Source organism: Scardinius erythrophthalmus (genome assembly GCF_964197995.2).
Source record: "Scardinius erythrophthalmus genome assembly, chromosome: 2".
Classification (NCBI taxonomy): Eukaryota; Metazoa; Chordata; class Actinopteri; order Cypriniformes; family Leuciscidae; genus Scardinius; species Scardinius erythrophthalmus.
Window position 1 is genome coordinate 21,153,213 of NC_138222.1, and position 22,340 is coordinate 21,175,552.

Consider the following 22,340-nt stretch of genomic DNA (forward strand, 5'->3'; position numbering starts at 1 on the left):
TGAGGAAGCGGTGGCAACGCACCTTTGCACCCGCAGGGAGGAAGAGATGGCTGAGTCCCGCTGCGGCCGGACCGCCATCAAAACGCCCAGCTCTGTCAGTCCCCTCAGTGCAGGCTACTGCAGCAGCTTACACCGCAGCCAACGAGCCAGTAATACCACTCGCTCGCCTGCACACAAACGCCGTTTTTACGGCGGCCCAAATAAATCTCAGAAAGAGTGTAAATTCGGGCTTTCCGGCTCCGGCCGAAGGTGTTGTAAGTGTAGAAAATGTGCCCACTCCCACGTGCTCACTGCTTCACACAAACACGGTCCCCATGGTAACGCGTTCAGAGCGCTCTCTCATAAAGCGGTCACACGCCGCTCGAGTAATAAGTGTAGTAAATGTGCCCACAACTCTGTGCTCACATCTACCTGTAACTCGCTCTGCCACTCGGTTACCCCGGGCAACAGCGGCTCAAGCCGAGGGTGTTATAAGTGTAGAAAATGTGCCCACTCCCATGTGCTTACTGCTTCACACAAACAGGGTCCCCATGGTAACGCGTACAGAGCGCTCTCTCATGAAGCGGTTGCAAGCCGCTCGAGTATTAAATGTAGAAAATGTGCCCACAACCTTGTGCTCACACCTACCCGCTGCTCGCTCTGCCAGCCAGTTACCTTGGGTCACGGACCCTCTAAAGCTCCCAAACACTGGCCGTGTCATAAGTGTAAACCCTGCGCCCGCTCACGAGCACGCGCACTCACTTGTAGACATTATAATCCCCACGCCACTCTCGCGCCTGGGATGTTTGACAGCAAATCACGCTCCATCCGATGGGACCGAGCTACTGAACGCTGTACAGTCGGCCAATACTGTTTACCAGCCCCCGTGTTCGAGCACCAGCGGCGCGCGCGCCGCGCCTTTCTCTCTGATACAGGCTCCCCATCCCGCGCAGCGCGGCGATCTGAGCCCAGAGACCATTCGACCCCTAGCTATGCATGCGGAAGCATGGGAAGCGATTCAGGGCGCGTCAGAATGGGTGCTGAAAACTATAAAACACGGCTATTCGCTTCAATTCGCTCGTCGCCCTCCGCGCTATACAGCACAGACGGAGACGAGAGTGAGTTCAGAAGCTGCGCACTTGCTTCAAGCAGAAATAGCGAAGCTGCTGCGCAAAAGGGCTATAGAACAGGTTCATCCTTCTTTGAGCGAGTCGGGCTTTTACAGCCGCTACTTCCTCGTGCCCAAGAAGGACGGAGCGTTCAGACCTATTTTAGATCTGAGACATCTGAACAAAGCCCTCATGAGACGGCCGTTCAAAATGATCACAACCAGAAAAATCCTCGCGCAGATTCGCCCAGGAGACTGGTTTATCTCTCTCGATCTAAAAGACGCATACTTTCAGATCCAGATAACTCCCCGTCACAGGCCATTCTTGAGATTCGCCTTCGAGGGTCGAGTATATCAGTACACAGTCCTGCCGTTCGGCCTGTCTTTGGCACCCCGTACATTTACGAAATGCATGGACACGGCCCTCGCTCCCCTGAGGAAACAGGGAATGCGAATACTGAATTATCTGGACGATTGGCTTATTCTAGCGCAGTCAGAGACGGAACTTGTGTCTCACAGAACAGCGCTTCTCAGCCATCTGGAGGAGCTGGGTCTCTCGGTCAACTGGACCAAGAGCTCGCTATCACCCCGTCAGTCAATTTCCTTTCTTGGAATAGAACTGGACTCGGTGGCTATGACGGCCAGACTGTCGGAGCAGCGCGCGCGCCGCATCCGCCTCCTCGCCGCATCCCTCCAAATAGGCAGCCAGGTTCCGCTGAGGACATTCCAGCGTATCCTGGGGCATATGGCCTCAGCTGCAGCAGTGCTCCAGCTGGGTTTACTGCGCATGCGCCCGCTCCAACGCTGGCTGAAAATGCGCGTGCCCCACCGAGCCTGGGCGGCCGGCGGCTTGCGAGTCAGAGTGAATCAGGGCTGCATTTCAGCCCTGCAGCCCTGGCTGGCAGCCGAATGGTATCACACAGGAGTGACTATGGGAGTGATTTCACACCGGAAAGTTGTCTCGACAGACGCTTCCAACCTAGGTTGGGGAGCGCTCTTCGAAGGCGGACCGGTCTATGGCCGCTGGTCAGACCAGGAGAATCTCCTACACATAAACTGTCTAGAGATGCTCGCGGTCGAGAAAGCGCTCAAACACTTCCTCCCATTCCTCCACGGTCACCATGTTCTAGTCCACACGGACAATACATCGGTAGTGGCCTACGTGAATCACCAGGGCGGTGTCAGATCAAAGATGCTCTGCACCCTGGCGGAACGCCTCCTCGTGTGGGCTCAGCACTCTCTGCGCTCGCTGAGAGCCGCGCATGTGCCTGGCCACCTGAACGAGGGCCCCGACAGACTGTCCAGGGACAACGTTCCCCCTGGGGAGTGGTCTCTACACCCCCAAACAGTCCAGTCACTTTGGCGACGGTTCGGCAAAGCGAAAGTCGACCTTTTTGCGTCAAAAGACAACGCTCACTGCCCAGAGTTCTTCTCGAAGAACGAGGACGCGCTGGCCCAGATCTGGCCCAGCGGCCCGTTGTACGCTTTTCCCCCGGTCTCTCTGCTGCCTCAGGTCATCGAGAGAATCAGGGAAGCGCGCCACTCAGTGCTCCTCATAGCCCCATGCTGGGAGAACCAAGCTTGGTTCCCGGATCTAATACAGCTGGCAGACTCAGCCCCCTGGCCGATACCGGTGAGGAGAGACCTTCTCTCTCAAGCACGCGGATCGATATGGCATCCCCATCCAGAGCGCTGGTCTCTGCATGCGTGGAGCCTCAACGATTACACGCTAATCTGCCAGACGGGGTCATGAACACGATCATACAATCTAGAGCCCCCTCTACGAGGCGGCTCTACATGTCGAAATGGTCAGTGTTTAACACATGGTGCACTGCTAAGGGGCTCGATCCACAGACATGTGGGGTATCGCGAGTACTGTGTTTCCTTCAAGAGCTACTGGACGCGGGCAGGTCCCCCTCCACGCTCAAAGTCTATGTTGCGGCCATTTCAGCGCTCTCTGTTTCTGAGCAGGGCCGCGCATTAGGAAGGAACGAGCTCGTCATCCGCTTCCTTAGGGGAGCCAGGAGGATGAACCCCCCGCGACCCCCCTCGGTTCCTATGTGGGATCTCTCTCTGGTCTTGGAGGCCCTGAGAGCGCATCCCTTCGAACCCTTGGAAACTGTGGATATGAAATACCTCACGCTCAAAACCGTTTTTCTGATAGCTCTGTCGTCAGTCAAACGAGTGGGAGACCTTCACGCGTTATCTGTTAACGCCGCGCGCCTCGAGTTCGGACCTAATGACTCCAAAGTCATTCTCAGACCGAGGCATGGGTACGTTCCAAAAATTTTGGGCACTCCCTTCAGAGCACAGGTCATTTCCCTCTCAGCCCTGCCGACGCACGGCAGCGAGGCCGATAGTAATCTCCTCTGCCCGGTCAGGGCGTTGAGAAACTACATTTCACGGTCCGCCGCTTTCAGGCGCTCGGATCAGCTCTTTGTTTCGTTTGGTGGGCGCACCAAGGGTCTCGCCGCCTCGAAACACAGCCTGTCCAGATGGATAGTGGACGCTATTGCTGCTGCTTATGCGTCTAAAGACCTGCAGTGCCCATTGGGCGTTTGAGCTCATTCCACTAGAGGCATGGCCTCGTCGTGGGCATGGTCCAGCGGGATTCCCATTCATGACATTTGTGCAGCGGCAGGCTGGGCCTCCCCCTCCACATTTGTTAGGTTTTACAACCTGGATGTTCCCGCCTTGCAGGCGAAAGTGTTATCAGTCTAAGTCTCGCGTATGCCAGCCCACTATCTGTGCGCGGGCTACGTTGTGTGATTTAGCTCTACTGGTTGAGCTGCACTATGCAGGGAATTGTCAGTTAGGACCGGCCGTGCCGCTCCTAACCCCCTAGTGTGTGCTTATGTACGGCGCTAGCCCTCTTCGGGCTGCCCGGCTCTCCGCTATCACGTTCCCCGGGCTCTCCCTGGGACTCATTCAGTGGATGCTGGGCGCGCACGGCGTTGACAAGGGCGTTCCCGTAGCGTAAGCAACTACGCAATACGAGAGAACCTCTCGTAAGAGAACGTTTCGGTTACTCACGTAACCTCTGTTCTCTCTAGAAGAGGGAACGAGTATTGCGTAGCCCGCCGTGCTCGCGCCACGAGCTCATTTCGCTTCATGCGACAGAAACCAGAGAAGCAGCCTCCGAGCCCTGTTTATATACGCTAAGCCACACCCCTTTTCGCGGGCTGTGACGCATTAAGCGCGCCAAGCGCGCTCATTGGTCGTGACGTCACGCCAAGGGCTCAGTGGTAGGCTGCTGCAGTTGCCGCAGGGCAGCCAATGGGCACGCTAGTTAGCTTGCCCTAGGTCTGCAGGCTGCCGCACTGCGTTGACAAGATTATAAAAATTAAGGATAATTTTTGGCTTCAGTATCTCGAGAAAGAAAGGCTTTCCCGTAGCGTAAGCAACTACGCAATACTCGTTCCCTCTTCTAGAGAGAACAGAGGTTACGTGAGTAACCGAAACGTTTTCTGACTTTCTATTTTGTTTTCAGATTTGTCGTTGTGTTTTCTGACTTGCTATTTTGTTTTCAGATTTGTTGTTGTGTTTTTTTATTTGTTATTATGTTTTTGGAATTGTTGTTGTGTTTTCTAATTTGTTAATTTGTTTTTAGTCTTTCCATTGCCTTTTTGTTGTTTTGTTTTTTGGAGTTGTTATTTTGTTTTCGGAATTATGATTTGTTTTGCATGATTTGTCGCAAGAGAGAGGGTCTGCGCTCTGAGCTGTGCACCAGGCAGAGAACAGAGACCATTTAAGGGAATAGAGGCGTCATGTATTTGAGAGTTGTCTTCTGTGGCGAAGAGGTGGACCTCTGCCTTCCCGAAGATCTCTCATATTTTGTGAACTGTGTGGGGGTGAAGCATCCACTCTTCCGATGGGACGTTGCTTCGAGATAGCATGTCTGCCCCTTGGTTCGGTTTGCCCGGCACGTGCGCTGCTCTCAGAGAGCGCAGGTTGTGGTGTGCCCATACCAGGAGGTGTTTCACCAGCTTGAACAGAAGTTTTGAGGTGAGCCTGCCCTGGCGGTTTATGTAAGATACCACTTTCATGCTGTCCGATCAGACCAAGATGTGGTGTCCCTTCAGGTCTGGTAGGAAAGTCTGAAAGGCTTGACAGACTGCCAGAATTTCCAGGCAGTTGATGTGTAGCCGACTTTCCTCGTTCGACCAGGAGCCGAAGGCCGGTTTTGCCTTCTCACAGAGCTCCCCAACCTGTGCTGGAAGCATCTGTCAAGACCACCTTCCTTCTGGTAACCGTCCCCAGCACCATGCCAGACTGGAGCCAACGAGGATTCTTCCAAGGGGCCAGGGCTGACACGCGAGCATGGCTCACCTTGATACGTAGGCGTCTGTGAAGCCAGGCATGGGATGGAACTTGAGGTTTCAATCAGTACTGTAGGGGCCGCATGTGCAGCTGACCTAGTTGAAGTAATGGAAATGCAGAGGCTATGAGGCCCAGAATCTTCTGAAAAGACCTGACAGTGGGAGAGGCTCCAATTTTGAAAGAGGGCGCGAACTGCTGAATGGTCTGTCACGCGCTCTGATGTCAGCGTTGATCCTGAGACCCAGGCATTCTAGATAGCTGAGGAGCCAGGATCTGTGAGTCATCAACTACGCCTCCGATTAGGCTATAATCATATAATCAGCCAATCATCGAGGTAGTTTAACATTCGCACTCCCCGCTGTCTCAGGGGGGTAAGTGCTGCGTCCATACACTTTGTAAATGTACGAGGTGCTAGCGATAGGCCGAACGGTAGAACTGTGAACTGGTAAGCCTGCCCCTCGAAGGCGGATCTCAAGAATGGCCTGTGATGAGGCGATATTTGGATGTGAAAATAAGCCTCTTTCAGATCCACTGAGAAAAACCAATCCCCAGGGCGAATTTGCACGAGGATCTGCTTGGTTGTCAGCATCCTGAATGGACGCGTCATCAGCGCTTTGTTCAGGTGTCTGAGGTTCAGGATGGGCCTGAGGCCGCCATCCTTCTTTGGAACGAGGAAGTAGCGACTGTAAAAGCCTGACTCGCTTTGTGAAAGGGGAACAGTTTCGACACTTCGGTGCGAAGAACGTGGGCAACGTCCTTTCTCGCTGTCGTTTCGACAACGGCTGAAAAGCGCGGGGGTCTGCGAGCAAACTGTAGCGAGTAGCCTAATTCAACACCCATTCTGATATACCGGGGATAGCCTCCCAGGCCTTGGCCCGCATTGGCCCCCAGCTCGCATAGCTAGGGGTTGAATTAAGATTGGAGATGGGCCGCTGTGAGATAGGGACCCGGCCGTCCAGCCGTCTTGTGCTTTTAATGCTGTGTGAACAGCATTCATGTGCAGGGGCGTGCGCTTTACAATGGGCACACCCTTTATCACATCTCCAGCGCGAGCTGGAGGAAAGCTTGATACTGTGGGAACAGTGCTTATGTGCAGTGGTGCGTACTTTATAGTGGGCACAAGACCTACATTTATTACACCTCCAGTGCTGTGGCTAGGAAGGTTTTCGAAGCTCGGGGTCCAACACAATCTTGGGTCGGGGGCCCCGTTTCATATTTAGTACACCTCCAGCGTGGGCTGAATGAAATCTGGGGCCGGACCGCTTCATGATAGGGACCCGGCTGCCCAGCTGCTTTCATGCTCGTGTGCTATTGGCACGCTGCTTGTGTGCAGGGGTGCATGCTTTATAGTGGGCACACAGCCTACATTTAGAACACCTCCAGCGTGAGCCAGAGGGGGAAAATGGTAGAAAGCGCTCTTTCTTCATTAGAGTTGCTGTCGGAACAGCGTATGTTTGCAGGGGAGCGTATATTAGTGTGGACTCAAAACCTGCATTTTAAATACCTCCAGCTTAAGCTAGTGAGGACTGTGTTCACTACCCCTTTTTTAGGAAGCCAAAGATTGCTGTGAGGTTGCTAGACGTAATGCAGAAGTGATTAATTATTGGCCCTGCAGTGGATAGAGGAGAAGAAAATAAATAACTCTGCCATTGCCATTGCCATTGACCCTTCTTTATCAGGACTAACTAAAAAAGCTAAGGTATATTCACGGTTATATTATATTATAGTAGTATATTATTAAGTTTATAAAAGAAAGTAGGCTAAATTAAGTAAATTAATATAGTATTTTTGATTGTTTTTTGTCTATTTGTTTTGTTTTATTTTTCTAGGTTGTTTTTTTTGTTTTATGTTTTATTTTCATCCCGCAAATACCCTGATCCACACTCCAGTCCATTCGGTGGTGGTAATGAACCAATAAGTTAGGTTGCCAACCGCGAATAAACACCGAAGAAGAAGAAGAAGAAGAAGAAGAAGAAGAAGAAGAAGACGACGAAGAAGACGTCAGCGTCAACGTCAGCCAACTGGTTTAAGCGATTTTCTACTCGTGGTTAGAGTGGACAGTACTCTATTAATGTTGGGCCGTTTTTATATATGTTATTGAGGTCGGAAGCATGTCGAAGCCTTCTGAAATAAACATAACAGATAAGCGCAGCGCAGAGAGCCTGTGGTCCGCTGCTGACGTCTGGATCAAGAAACCACATGTAGTAAACAAGAGACTGTGTGGCGTGACAGTGACAGAGTACAGGGACGTGGACACTGCGGATTTAAATCAGGTTTTATCTAGTCTTCTGGGGACCAATATTGAGATGACTGATATTTCTGTGTTTCTTCACGCTGATGTTGTGGTTGAGGAGCATGAAACTGCAGGACGCTGGTGTGTTGGAGTAAGAACTATTATACCCAAAGTGAATAAGACCGGAGACTGTCGGTACAAAGAGGTTGTCATTAAAGGTGAGACACAGCACGGAATTAACCTTTTGGGTATTTTGTCTTTCTTGTTTTTTTAAAAAATGTCTCTCTTTTTTTAGATATGGTTGGAAATGCAGTGACATTTATCCCGTTTGAAGTGAATGGTGTGGGACAGGTTTCTCTCAAGAGCAGTAATATTTATCAAATCCAACTGCAGTTAAAGCCAGATGAATGGTGAGTATACTTGGATGGAAATGAAAGAAGAAGAAGAAAAAAAAAAAACATTACATGATTGACAAATATCACCACACTGATTAACCATTCAATGTTGCAGTGGCGGCTGGTGAAAAATATTCAAGGTGGGGCTCTGTGTGTGGGCGGTCTGAAAATTTCGTAGATGTGATTTCCTGCATTCTGGTGCATTTTAGGCCATGTCCCTTGCCTATACCAATAAAAGAACTCAAACCAGTCAATACCAATGGTCTGAAAAGACAATATTAATTGAACTGCCATGTAGAAATCAACAGTTTCACAGGTAATGATAATGAACAAGTTGCATGTTTATTATGCTCCGTGTCCAGATTGAAGTGAACACCAGTATGAGAAGAAAGATGATTTTAACATTTTAACTAGTATTGAACACAGTAATCCAGCTCAGAACTTAGAGACAACAAAACAAGTAATAAAAACTCAGTGAGTGTTTTAGCGCAATTTTCTGATGTCATGGGATCACAACACTAAGAGATAGTCAATCTTTTTATGTTTTTTTTTTTTTTTTTTTGCGTTCCCGAGATTAGACCTTCCTTAACATAATGCCGAAAACCCGAAGTCTCTAGGTGGTCTGGTTGAGGAGGAGATAGAAGTGCAAGATTGGTGCGCACAGACAGAACAGAAATCATGAGTTAACAATCGCAATTTTGTCCGTTGGAAAATTGCGCTAAAAAGCAAAGCAAACATAGTTACATTCCTATTAAGATCACTATTTTAATGACAAATGTGTGTGAAACATGTTGTGTATGTGCGAGAGAGTGACAGAGGCAGCCAATAAAGCTTATTTAATTGAGATAGCAGGGCTGTGTGTGAGAGAGAGAGAGAGAGAGAGAAACTGAGTAAGAGAATGACAGAGTTTGTGTGTGTGTGTGTGTGGTTCAAAGTGAGTGAGTTGGAGAGATAGATGGAGGGTGAGTGTGTGTGTGTGTGAGAAAGTCTAACATGGTGGCGAAATTTTGATATTTATGATAGGTTCTATTGTGATCAGCCATGTGGATTTATGTTTTTATTGTTTAGGCTACATAAGCATGTTTTCAGCCAGTATGCAAAATCATAGCCTACCTGATAGCCTGTACGCTGTGAGTGAACCACTGGGTGATCCATGCGATGGAGACAGAGTCTACAGGGCTCGACATTAAAGGAGAACTCCGGTCAATTTTAACATTGAGCTCATTTTTTTTGTAAATTTGGAGTGCTGTTAATACAGAGAACAACAACAAAAATCGGTGTTGCCTACACCATGTTATCCTCTTTTTAAAATTTGCACCCTGTTGACTTCAATGGGGCAAGTTTTAAACCTGCTTTTAGCCTCTTTACATCCTTGATGTGTCATTACAAGTGCACAGCCAATGTGAGTGATTCCTTCAGAGTGAACACGGGTGAATCTGACTGCAGTAGATGTGAAAGATATGAATAAAAATGATGTTATTTCAGCCAGTGCACATACCTGTATTTTCTTCCTGTTTTCGGTCGAAGGCCACAGTAGTCGATTGTCGAGTTCACGCGTGTGATCATAGGTAACTAAACCTATGCGTGTGAACTCGACAATCGATTACTATGGACTTCGTAAATTTACAAAAAAATTAGCTCAATGTTAAAATTGACCGGAGTTCTCCTTTAAGCCTTTTCATGTGCTTGTCCTTTGGACAAGTAAATCTGTCATTCACTTGTCCGAGTAAAAAAGTTGCTTGTCCGGAATTTTTGTGCATGTGTGTGTGTGCGCTGTAAATATAATTTATTCTGAAGAAATATTCTCATCTGTGTTCAATCAGCTCTGATATATTTAAATCTGCATAGTGTCATATCTGCACCTTTAAAGAGCATTTCCCCCCCTAATCTTATTAAATGTATGCTTTATCTTTCGTTTTAAATTTTTTAATTTGATCAATAAATTAAATTAGAAAATAAGATAATATAGTGCTGTTGTTACCCTAGGTAGGGCTGATCAAATTAAATCATTTACTCTGAAAATTTACAACTGCATTAAATAATGTTATGAGACTGTTTTAAATATTTTTGAATATACAAATATGAAACGTTGGAAAGAATGATACTTTTAAACATGAAAGTAAACTGCCAGTAGGAGGCGGCAGGCGACTGTCTTAATGAGCGAGTCATTGAGTCATTCAAATCATTGTTGTGATTTCAAATGATTTGTTCAAACAACTGATTCATTCAAGAATGAGACAGATGTTTATGAATGGGTCATTGAATCTGACTCAGCCAATTCGTTCAAAACGCTGAATCATTCAGTAATGAAACACGGTTAAAGCCCTGTTCACACTACAAGCGACAAAGCGACACGATACCATGCATTTCAATGGGGAGCGGGCGATTTCCGGCAACGCGCGACAGTGACCGTTGGCGACTGGATGGGGCGTGTCCAGCGACGCGACAAAGTTGAGATCTGTTCTACTTTATGCAAATGAAGAGCGACAGCCAATAGGAGTGAAGTCAGTGGAGCACACGTGATTCTTCAGTGCCGAGTCCGACCGAGGCAAGATGAATGCGAAGTTTATTTTAGCAGTCAGAAACTGTCCAATAATTTATGATATGTCTCCGTGTACATACAGTGGTACTCGCTGTGCTGACTCCGAGCTTGAATGGTTTCGTGAACACAGAAAGACCAGTATTTGCCCATTTGCTGCAGTTAAATAGCCGTGATAGCAAAGAGCACTCGCTGTTTCTCATTCATCTTTAAAGTCCAACTGAAATCAAAATTGACCCTATTTACTTTGTTAGCGCATATTACTAGTCTTGTGGTGAACAATTAATCCGTGCAAGTTAAAACACAGAAAAAAATTGTTTGCCGTCGTAATCTTTAATCAAAGTCTGAAAAGTTACTTCCGGTCTGGAATGGCGTCCCTTCTCTGATGACGTAGGTTTGAGGACTTGGGTTGGGAAACGCTTAACCACTCCCTTCAAATCGTTAGTCTGTAATGAGCGAGAGATGGAGAGTTTCACTGGGAAATACGTCACAGCACTGGAGAAAAGTCGTTTGCAACTTCCGGTTCACGCGGACTTTAATATTATGCATTTTATGTACTGATTCCATTTATATTTAGACTTTTCCTTCCAAAATGTTAGCTTGTAGCGGCAAGAAAACAGATTTGTTGTCTACAACATGGAGTAACATCCGTGAATGTCACTCACAAACATTACTAGGCAATGTTGTGGCCAATTCTCAGTCTCTGGTTCAGGTCTTCAAAATCAGGTTCAGGTCTCAGAAGAAATCTTTCAGAGTCGAAGTTTCAGGTCTCAGGAGAAATAACTTTATTGAGCAGTTCAATAAAGTGAGATGGTAGCTAAGCATCTGATCTTACAATGGTCTGCATTTGGGTCTTATACCTCATTTTACGTCATTTATTGTTTACTTTGGTATCCAATTAACATTCGTATAATTATCTTTTTCTCTTTGCTCCTCCTCATCACTTCACCACGATTAGAAACACCTGCATTAATGCCCAATTTCTATTGGTGGCCATATTGGCGCATGCGCTTTTCTGATGATGACTTTGCATATGGTTCTTTGGGTACTTTTCCACTCTTTCGTCTTATTTTACCTTTTACCCAGTTTTCTGTCTTGTCCTCACACGACTCTTATCCTCACATGCACTTTTGACATGTCCTGTGTTTCCCATCATGCTTTGTTTTCTCTTTCTCCCTTAATTGCAGGCCTTGTTTTCTATTTCTCCCTTGGTTGTAGGCCTCCCTTATTCTAGGCCTAGTTTCTTCAATGTTTGTATCATGCATTTGGACTCATATGAGACAGATATAATTCTCCAACATATACTTATGTATAAAATTCTCCAACAGCAACCAGTAGTGGGAACGCCCACTAGCGACCTCACCGCCAGCCACTGGCGACATGCAGCGACAAAGTCGCTTGTAGTGTGAACGCAGCTTTAGTGTTGCTGTGAGATGCGTTACGGTTCTGCTGTGATCTTTATTTGGAACTATTTTCGCGGCTGAAACAGATAAAAAACAGTCAATATTGTGTCTAAAATGTAAGTGACTTAATTTGAACTGTTTATTGAACTGTTGTATGAAAGCAATGTCACATTTTCAGTCGTGATGGTATTCAGGAAAACGGCAATCTTCATGTGAGGTTGCTAAACTGTATCATATGTTAAAAATATTAAAACACATTTGAATTTTGGCACTGGCAGTATGTTGTTAACTGAGTTTAAACTGAGTTTACATTTGTTTGGATTTCTCCTCGAGAGGTTGCGCGAGCCTCAACAGCGCAACCTTGTTACCGTCAGTAATACATTTATTATCCACTATCGATCGCAACTTACAATAAATATAATAGCCTACAATAGGGGTGGGCGATATGGTAAAAATATCATATCAGGATTTTTTCAGGAAGAATCATGATTCACGATTTTATCACGATTCTTTTTCATGTTGCTTTTTAAGACTATTTTGCAAATTACTGAGCTGCAATACAAGCAAACTAATATCCCCATTTTAAAAATATAGCCATACAAGGTAACAAAACATAGAAGGGAAAAAAATTACAAAGTAGCATATTTTAATCAAGTGTATATTTAATGGAAGTGCAATTGTGCAAAGTAAGAACATTCAACAGGACATGCATTACAATCAAAGCTTTCTCATCACAAAATGAACATTGTTTTAAAAAAATCAAACATTGGCAACAGCTGTAACAGTCAGTAGACAGACCCTGAGCAAAACCCATGTCAGCATGTTTTTCTATTTCTATTTTTTTTTAGGTAGCATCTTGCATGAAAAATATAGATAAACAGATGCATCAAAAACAATTAAAAATAAAAATGTTTAAATAAAATTTAACTAGTTATAAATGTAAGTACAGTCAGAGACTATAGCATTTGCTTCAAAAGTTTAAACACAACACAATAAATAGCTTAATAAAGAAAAGTCAAATACAAAATTTAAACTACCTTTTATAATCTAAGTATTTTTTTTAAAAGTGCAATGTGATTCAGAACCAAATAATCAACCAAAGGTGCAAACATATGTCTGAATCCTGACACTTTTAAACTTAGCAGCTTTAGAACAAACCTTTCACATTCGTGCAAAGTATATATCCTAAGAACGTAAAGTATGACTGATCCCAATCACAAATTTTTAGAGAGGAAAACCAGTAGATTGACTTTATCTGGCTTGAAAGTTGCCCTCTGGCATGTGACAATATTGCCACCAGTGCTAAAAGCTCTTTCTGAGGGAGCACTTGTGGCTGGAATGCACAAGTTGGCTAACTCTTGGAAAGTTTGCTTCATGGACTTTCCACCATTCCAAGGGATTCACCTCACTTTCTGCATTTGGTGTGGACACGTATCCCTTCAATTCCCCTTATATTGCCTCTTTTATAGAAAAGGAAGTTGATCCTGAAAATGCAGATGCACAACAAGCACCACCTGAGGTTTTCAAAAAGCTGGCAAGTGATTTCTTTACTTTCTTGTGTGGGGTTTGTTCTGCGTCAGGGCTCTGTGATGTGGAGGCAGATGTAGGCTGTTGAACCGATACTGTACGGTCAGCAAAGACTCCAGCTCAGATACAGCTCTGGCTTGTATTCCCTCTATCTTGTTGCTGTCAGTGTATTGGGTTTTGAACCTGGGATCAAGAAGCGAAGCTATATCCAACAGGTCATCAGTGGTGGGATCCTGATATTTGTCAGTGAGGTAATTGAGAATTGTTTGCTTCATTGTTTTTGTTAGTTCAGTGTCATCATCATTAAGGCTCAAGATGTTGACTTTCAACAGGGAAAGCACTGGCTTTACGTAGGACATACTCACATAGTTCTCACCAGAGAGTGCATCAGTGAAGTCTCTCAGTGGACTCAGTGCCTTTTTCACATACTCCATCACGTCAATGTCTTGCCATGATGGGACCAAATGCCTCGCCTTCCGGTCTGCCTTCAGGACCTGCGAAATGGCCTTTTCCTGGTCAAGCACTCTCTCAATCATGTTGAGTCTGGAACCCCATCGTGTAGGGGATTCAGTGATGAGTTTCTGTTGAGGTAGTTTCAGCTCAGTTTGAGCTTTATTTAATTCCCTCTTTTTCTTCCAACTGAAAGAGAATGTACTGACGACTTTCTTGCAGATAGATGTTATGCGTTCAACACGAGGGTCTTTGGCACTTTTTTCTAAAAACAAAAACACAAAAAAAAACATTGATTGATTAGATTTATTTACATTTTAATGCACAGAGGTTTATATTTTTCAATTGTAATATTTTATTGAAACCAAACAAATTGTGCTACAATACCATATTTTTTTTATATACAAAACATTTAAATAATAATCCAATTTATATAGTAAACTAGTCTCATCATTTTACTCTGTTCAGTGTTCCTAATGTACCTTTATTAGTAAATATTTAGTATTACAAACAAACTTCTAAATTCCAGTGACAATATTTTATTTTTAGTTTCACTTACCAATAGCTAGGTGAAGTCTGTGCCCAAATCACTGCAGACGTGTCCAACTGTTGAGCTCCAAGGCCCTCACCATGTTAGCCCCACTGTCAGTGGTCATGCAGGTCATGTTCGCTTCTTTCAGTCCCCAACATTCAAGCGCTTCCCTAAGGCCTTGTGCTATGAGCTCTCCCGTGTGGTCTTGTGGGAAGTATGTTGTTTCTAGACACGCACTGCACAACCTCCAGTCATCAATGAAATGAATTGTCAGACTTAAATATGGTTCTGAAGTGCGGCTAGACCATAAATCAACTGTTGTGGCAAAAAAATTAACATTTTGAACTTTGTGTTCCATCTTGTTGCGGCATTCCGAATAGGCTACAGCCGTGGAATGGCCGTGGCAGAAAAATATTTGCGGAAGTCTGTGTCCAAAGCACTGCAGACGTGTCCAACTGTTGAGCTCCAAGGCCCTCACCATGTTAGCCCCACTGTCAGTGGTCATGCAGGTCATGTTCGCTTCTTTCAGTCCCCAACATTCAAGCGCTTCCCTAAGGCCTTGTGCTATGAGCTCTCCCGTATGGTCTTGTGGGAAGTATGTTGTTTCTAGACACGCACTGCACAACCTCCAGTCATCAATGAAATGAATTGTCAGACTTAAATATGGTTCTGAGGTTTGGCTGGGAATCTCGTAACGCGGATCTACGACTTTGAGCAGTCTTTTGAAGCCCTCGTTTTCCACAGTTTTTATGGGGATCATATCCTTGGCCAGGTAAAATGTCACTGCATCAGTTACATCTTTCCAGCGCTTGTCCTGTCATACGGAGTTCCCTTCTCAAATACCTCCTTCGTTAGAGTTGTTTGTTTAAGCCGTGTAACGTTAGCCTCTGGCTGCTGCGTGGATGTAGGCCTACCTGATGCACTCGCGGGGGTCCCTTCACAGTTTGACTGTCAGCATATTCTTTAGGGTGTTTTCTTTTGAGGTGGTTAAAAAGATTGTGTTGCTGTCTGACGTGCGAATCTTATCATTGTAACATTTGCAAATAACTGTTGTTTGCGCCGTGTCTGTTATGGAAAATCCAAACCATTTCCATATTACCGATGTTGAATTTTTTTAAGGGATCAACTCCTCTGTGTTTTCATCCATCGTCCCTGCATTGCTAAATCTCACGAGCAAGTAGTTTATGATCCTGTTAACGCGCCGGAATCTAGCGCGCCGCGCATTGCATGTTGTTACATAGCTGAAAAAAGGCCATAGATCTGCATCTGATAGAACGTGCACTGTAGCGCGATTCAATGATATTTCTGAAAAAGTGAATCGTGGAGATGTTTTAATCGTTCACGATTAATTATCGTCATATCGCACACCCCTAGCCTACAATCAGAATCATTCTCTCATTTTAGTGATTCCCTAGTTATTTTTTTGTTATTGACGTTTAATCAGGCTACTTGTCCAGTCGAGCAAGTAAAATTCTCTTTTACTTGTCCCTTCAAAAAATCCACTTATCCCGGACAAGCGTTAATGTCGAGCCCTGGTCTATGTTCCTCTTCTGCAGATGGTTAAACAGCATGTCTACATGTGGCATGATTTTGTTTAATAATGCCAGGATAAAACAGAAAACCTCATCTTCCAACATTCTCATACAACCCCCCGGCCTCTCTCTTCGATATGGCATCAAAGTCTCCTCTGTCTCAGATGGTTTGGAAGCACTTACAGTTGAAACCAGATATTTACATACACTTCAGAAAAAAACACAACTTTTATTTCTTTACTGTCATACATTAAATCAGAGTAAACTTTTTCTATTTTAGATCAATAAATATTAACATTTTTTGCATTTGTTAAATGTCAGAATCGAGCGAGGGATAATTTTTATGTATTTTTTTGATAACTTTCAGAGATTAAGTAGCCTATAACAATTATAAATGCTATACAAAAATTGTGTTTGTGTCATTATAAATATTATTTTAATATTGTACTGTCAGCAGAGAAAAAAGTCACAGAAAAAATTAATGAAATATAAATAACAAATTAAATAGGACAAAGCCTATCACTCAAATTTCTAAGCAACATAAACGAAAACCATATTGCCCTACTGACAAATGAAGTAGGCTATTTTCTGCCAAACTATTTCAAACATCCTTGCAAAAAAAGAATGTTGTTGACTGACAATGGTTTCAGTACCAAACAGCTCCTCAGAGCTAGGTGTACAGGTGGTCAGAATGAAGTGCGGATACGCTGTAAAAAGATGTCGGGAGTGGGCTATTGTCAGTCAGACCGCCCGCTCCGTCCAAAGTATAGGTACACCAGAGTTCCGAGTTTAATCCCGCGCCGCATGATTCCTTATGGGTGTTTCACACAGTATGCGGCGGTGAAATCACTGCGCGGCTATGGCTTTTCTCAAGTAGTGGAAGAGTTTTGTGCAGCATTTAGTGCAAATATTTTTTATCAGGTAATACATATTATTTATCAGTGTGTTATACCCGAATAAATAATAATGAAAAAAAGTTCAAAAAGTCGGACTGTAAGCGAATGAGACTTACAGGAGAGCATGATTGCTATTCACACCCTTGTTAAAATGGCTGTAGTCTGTTAACACAATAGTACTTGATCTTTTTAAAATTATTTCATTGGTATATGTCTGCTAAGGCAGCGGTCCCCAACCTTTTTTGCGCAACGGACCGGTTTAATATCAGACAATATTTTCACGGACCGGCCTTTAAGGTGTGGCGGATAAATACAACAAAATAAAAAAAATGATACGACCGGCATAACAACTGGGGTATTTTTTTATGGGGTAATTTAACATCGCGCCTAAAGACAACTGAGAAAGCCTGAACACAAACAAAATGCCCCCCAAAAGAAAAAATCTCCATGTTTTCGGTGGTGACGCGTTCATGTAAGGCTAGCGCTGCCAATAAAGCACCTAAAAGCTGTTACAACAAACCGGCAAAATTAATGATTATGAATATTTTAAATATAGCATGAGACATTTTAATTGTTTACTAATAAACCAGTATTTTTATGTCAGTGTCGGCTGGAAAGATGAATTTGACGATGCTGACTCGCGATCTTCGCAGTAATGAATGCGCCATGAGAGAAATGCACATACATAAGCGCATTACATAAGCAGAGAACAGTCAGTTTTCTTTCGTTTTGAATTGTTCTGTTTAAAAGTACACATTTCAAGCTTTATATATGTCTCAGGTCTGTGAGGCAAGTAGGCTACCTTATGCTGAGTTTCGGCACATTAATGAGACGAGCTCCAGGTTCATGCGCCGGCGCCTCCGTGTCGTGATTATCTATTTTCTAATATATTTACTTCTTATTTATTAAATCCAGACAACTGGTTGATGAAACATTTATTAAAATTAAGATATAATTAATATAAAATTAAATTAAATTTAAAGACAGGCTTTGTGCTTTCTGTTTGAGGTCTCTGTGAAAGTTTTAAAGCAGTCTTTTAGTGCTGCTTTCAGAGCGCTCACGTCCGTAACGGAGAACTATCCCGTCCGTAACATTCTTTTTTTTTTTCTGAAATAAATTTCTAAATAAATGCGACTTATAGTCCAGTGCGACTTAGGCTATATATGTTTTTTCTTCTTCATGGCACATTTTTTGACTGACGGAAAATACGGTAAGTTAGGCTATTTATTCTTTCTGTGCGGCCTGGTACCGGTCCGCGGCCCGGGGGTTGGGGACCCTTGTGCTAAGGTGTTAAATTAAAATTCAAAATTAAAATTAAAGAAAATCTGAAAACGAGTCGTTATTCGTTTTTTTTTTTAAATTTTAGTTCAGGAAATAAATAATGGAAAAACAAGTCGTTTTTCATTTTTTTTATTTTTGGTTTTAATTTGAAAAAAAACGATTGAACGAATGATACACGGTGTCCCGATACCACACACAGGAAACAGGGGTAGATCCAATCCCAGTTTAATGGGTAATCCGTAAATCATAAAACCAGTCCAGGCAAGGGTCAAAAACCATATAAGCAATCCATAAATGAGAAACAAAACAAGAACAGGCAAGAAAACAGACCTCCAAAGTGGTGTGATGAATAACAAGGACTCCGTGACAAACACTAAACAGACAGGGTATATATACACAGATACTAACAATGTGATAGGGAACAGCTGAGTGCAATGATCAGTGATGAGTCCAGACAAGGATTGTGGGAAATGCAGTTCATGAAGTAATGGTGACAGTATGGGGAAGAGACCTCTAGTGGACACCCGGGATACACAAACCAGACACTGTGACACACAGTATTTGTAAACCGTTATTGTGAAATAAAAATAGGCTGATTAAAAAAATCCGGCGGGCCAGAAAATATTGCTGGCGGGCCAGAATTGGCCCGCGGGCCGCCTGTTGCCGACCCCTGCCCCAAGCCATAAAATTCGACGACGATGATTGGCGAAATATAAACTTTTTAAAATCTTTTTTGCGTAGCAACCGGGAAACCATTGGCTTAAATTCCAGCACTGTAGGGCTGAGCGAACTGAAGCCCAGGGAAGACAGCATATTGGCTACTACTACAACAACATAAAAGTGAATGCAAAATATCATTCTGGAAAGTTCTAAACACATTCTAAAGTAAAACCATTATTATCATGTAATTAACACAGATTATTTTTCAAAATGAGAGATTATAAAAAATAAATAAAAACAAGCAGGCAGGTCGGCGGGGGGTCGGCGCCCCAGCGCCCTCTATGAGCGAGCCGCTGCTGCAATATTGTGTCTTTGAATGGAATATTAAAGGCCTCAAAATGTGAAAATGGTTCAATGAGTACATTGAAGTTTTGACTTGTTTTTGGTATTTGCAAAAATAATGAATTTTTCTGAAGGAAAATAAACATTTCTGTATTCTCTAGGAGAATTTGGGACCTCTCCTAGCTTATTGTATCCCCAGCAGTGGAGATTACCCTCTCAGAGGGTGTAGAACAGGGAACGACAACTGGCGGCCCGCGGGCCAAAACTGGCCCGCCAGCAATATTTTCTGGCCCGCCGGAACATTTTGGAAGTCCTAAATGCTGCACAAAACTCTTCCACTACTTGAGAAAAGCCGCAGTCGCACGGCGATTTCACCAGCTGCATACTGTGTGAAACGCCCATAGGGAATAATGCGGCGCGGGATTACATTTTAAAGTATACCACCGGACGCGAATAGCGCGTCAAATTTGCACCTGCCGCGTCTAGTTATACGCTTTACCACTTTGTGTTCATTCGCGCGTCAAAAGACGGTAGCGGTCAGAACTCTGGTGTACTTTGGACGGAGCGAGCGGTCTGACTAACAATAGCCAACTCCCGACATCTTTTGACAGCGTATCCGCACTTCATTCTGACCGCCTGTACACCAGCTCTGAGGAGCTGTTTGATACTGAAACCATTGTCAGTCAACAACATTCTTTTTTTGCAAGGATGTTTGAAATAGTTCGACAGCAAATAGCCTACTTCATTTGTCAGTAGGGCAATATGATTTTCGTTTATGTTGCTTAGAAATTTGAGTGATAGGCTTTGTCCTATTTAATTTATTTATATTTCATAATTTTTTTCTGTGGCATTTTTTTCTCTCTGCTGACAGTAGGCCTACAATGTTAAAATAGCCTAATATTTATATTGACACGAACACAATTTTTGTATAGCATTTATAATTATTATAGGCTACTTAATCTCCTTCTCTCCGAGATTTTCTTTTAGAGACATTTGAATATGAGATTATGGAAACGAGATCTAAATTTTGCAGACCCGTCAGGTCGGGAAATAAAGCGGGTGAACAACGAGTGTATTTTAAGCGGTTGCTGAATATAACGTGGGAGCGGGACGAAAAAAAAAAAACAGTCCCGCGCAGACCTCCTTAAACCTTAGGTGTGTATGTGTGTATCCCGAATAAATAATAATAAAAAAAAAAGGAATAAAGTTCAAAAGTCGGACTGTAAGCGAATGAGGCATGATTGCTATTCACACCTTTATTAAAATGGCTGTAATCTGTTACCACAATTGTACTTGATCTGTTTAAAAGGTGTTAAATTAAAAATTAAAAATCAAAATTAAAATTTGTCTAATCCAGTAATTCTTTTTTTCTATTTTTGATCTGAGCACAATCAGAAAACCAGAAAACCCGTCATTATTCGTTTTTAGTTCAGGAATGGAAAAACAAGTCGTTTTTCATCTTTTTATTTTTGGTTTTAATTTGAAAAAACGATTGAACGAATGATCCACGGACTGTGACGACCCATCATATTCCGCGATCATAGGCCTATTTAATTTGTATCCATAGGCCTAGCCTACTCTGTGTAGCTGGCCCGCCATCTACTGGCTAAAAAAAATATTGGCCCGCGGCCAAAGTTACTTGCCGACCCCTGGTGTAGAATATGCTTGAACACACATGTAAGATCTAGACAGGTGAAACAGAATATTTTTAAAATCGGTTTGAATGATTGATTCATAAAGACTTCACTTGTTTTGCGGTTAACCCTCTGGGGTCTGGGCTGTTTTTGGGGCCCTTGAGATGTTCTGACATGCCCTGACATTTGTGCTTTTTTCAGTTGCTTATAAACATATTAATGGCAAAGGTGTAAATTCAATCTATAAAGCACAAACAGGGCTACCATAATATGTGAGCCACGTGTATGTACATGTTTTCATTTTTGAGAGAATAATGTTTATGCATGGTTATTGAAAAATCTAAAAACTAAAATTTCTGAAATAAGGCCACAAAACACATAGTAAATATGTGTCAATAAGACTTTTGACTAATGGATGTCATCATCTAGTGTTTTTTCTTCAAAATTATGTGAAAATAGTCTTGCTTTATCGTTCACATAAAACCATACGTTGATTTAAATTGATGTAAAACAGGTTTTGCTTGGAAAGCCAATATGCGAGGGGGCGTGAACGAGAAGTGGTTTACACCTTAGAATACAATGTCCCACCCACTCTGCATAATGACTCTGCATAATTAGCCATTCATTCAGGTGTGACACTGACTGAGCCACAATGCAAGGACAAAAGATATATTTAGAAGAAGACTTATATTGACCATTTAAGATTTTGCTTACATCTAACTTGTAAATATGTTTGGCTATTTTATTAAAAAGGTTACAATTACAACAATAATTACAATTTCAACAATATTTCAAGTGTACTCTTTCCTTGTAAAAAAAAAAAAAAGATTATAGGCCTACATTTTATCTATGTATTCATTACTTTCATATTTCGCCTGACTGTAACGTTGTTTTCATGAAATATTAGGGCATATTGTTAATTTGCAGTTTAATACGTTGCTTATACAAATAGCCTACATTTTATTTCAACATATTTCAGTCGATTTTTACTCATCTCAGTATAGCAATACAGTTTGCTGAAACATCATCATTCATTCACACACGCGATTTAAATTTAAAGGGGGGGTGAAATGCTATTTCATGCATACTGAGTTTTTTACACTGGTAAAGAGTTGGATTCCCATGCTAAACATGGACAAAGTTTCAAAAACTAAGTTGTACGTTTGAAGGAGTATTTTTGTTCCAAAAATACTCCTTCCGGTTTGTCACAAGTTTCGGAAAGTTTTTTTCGAGTATGGCTCTGTCTTACGTAAGATAGAGCGGAATTTCCTTATATGGGTCCTAAGGGCACTTCTCCCGTAAGATCGCGGGCGCGCGCACACTCGTAAAACAGAGCAAGAGAGTGAAAGCAGTTCGCCATCAAAGCGCTCTGCTCGGCTTTTGGGAAGTCAATGTCACCAAAGAAGTGTGTTTTTGGTTGCCAGGGCAAGACAACCCTGCACAGATTCCCAAAGAACCCAGCGTTAAGGAACCCGTGGATGGAGTTTGTTTTCCTGAGCATAAACGGAG

At 43.3% G+C, this 22,340-nt stretch overlaps 1 protein-coding gene across 2 annotated transcripts in view; it reads left to right on the forward strand.

Moving 5' to 3' along the window:
* Positions 1 to 7,350: 7,350 nt before the first annotated feature.
* trmt44 (tRNA methyltransferase 44 homolog) overlaps positions 7,351 to 22,340 on the forward strand; it is a 181,183-nt gene continuing 166,193 nt past the window's right edge. The window contains exons 1-2 of one of the 2 annotated variants that reach the window (XM_081359233.1): positions 7,351 to 7,858; positions 7,936 to 8,050. In XM_081359233.1, the coding sequence (XP_081215359.1) occupies positions 7,519 to 7,858; positions 7,936 to 8,050 (455 nt within the window). In that variant the 5' untranslated portion in view covers positions 7,351 to 7,518. The remainder of the gene's footprint in view (positions 7,859 to 7,935; positions 8,051 to 22,340) is intronic. The other variant, XM_081359234.1, reaches the window with a different exon arrangement.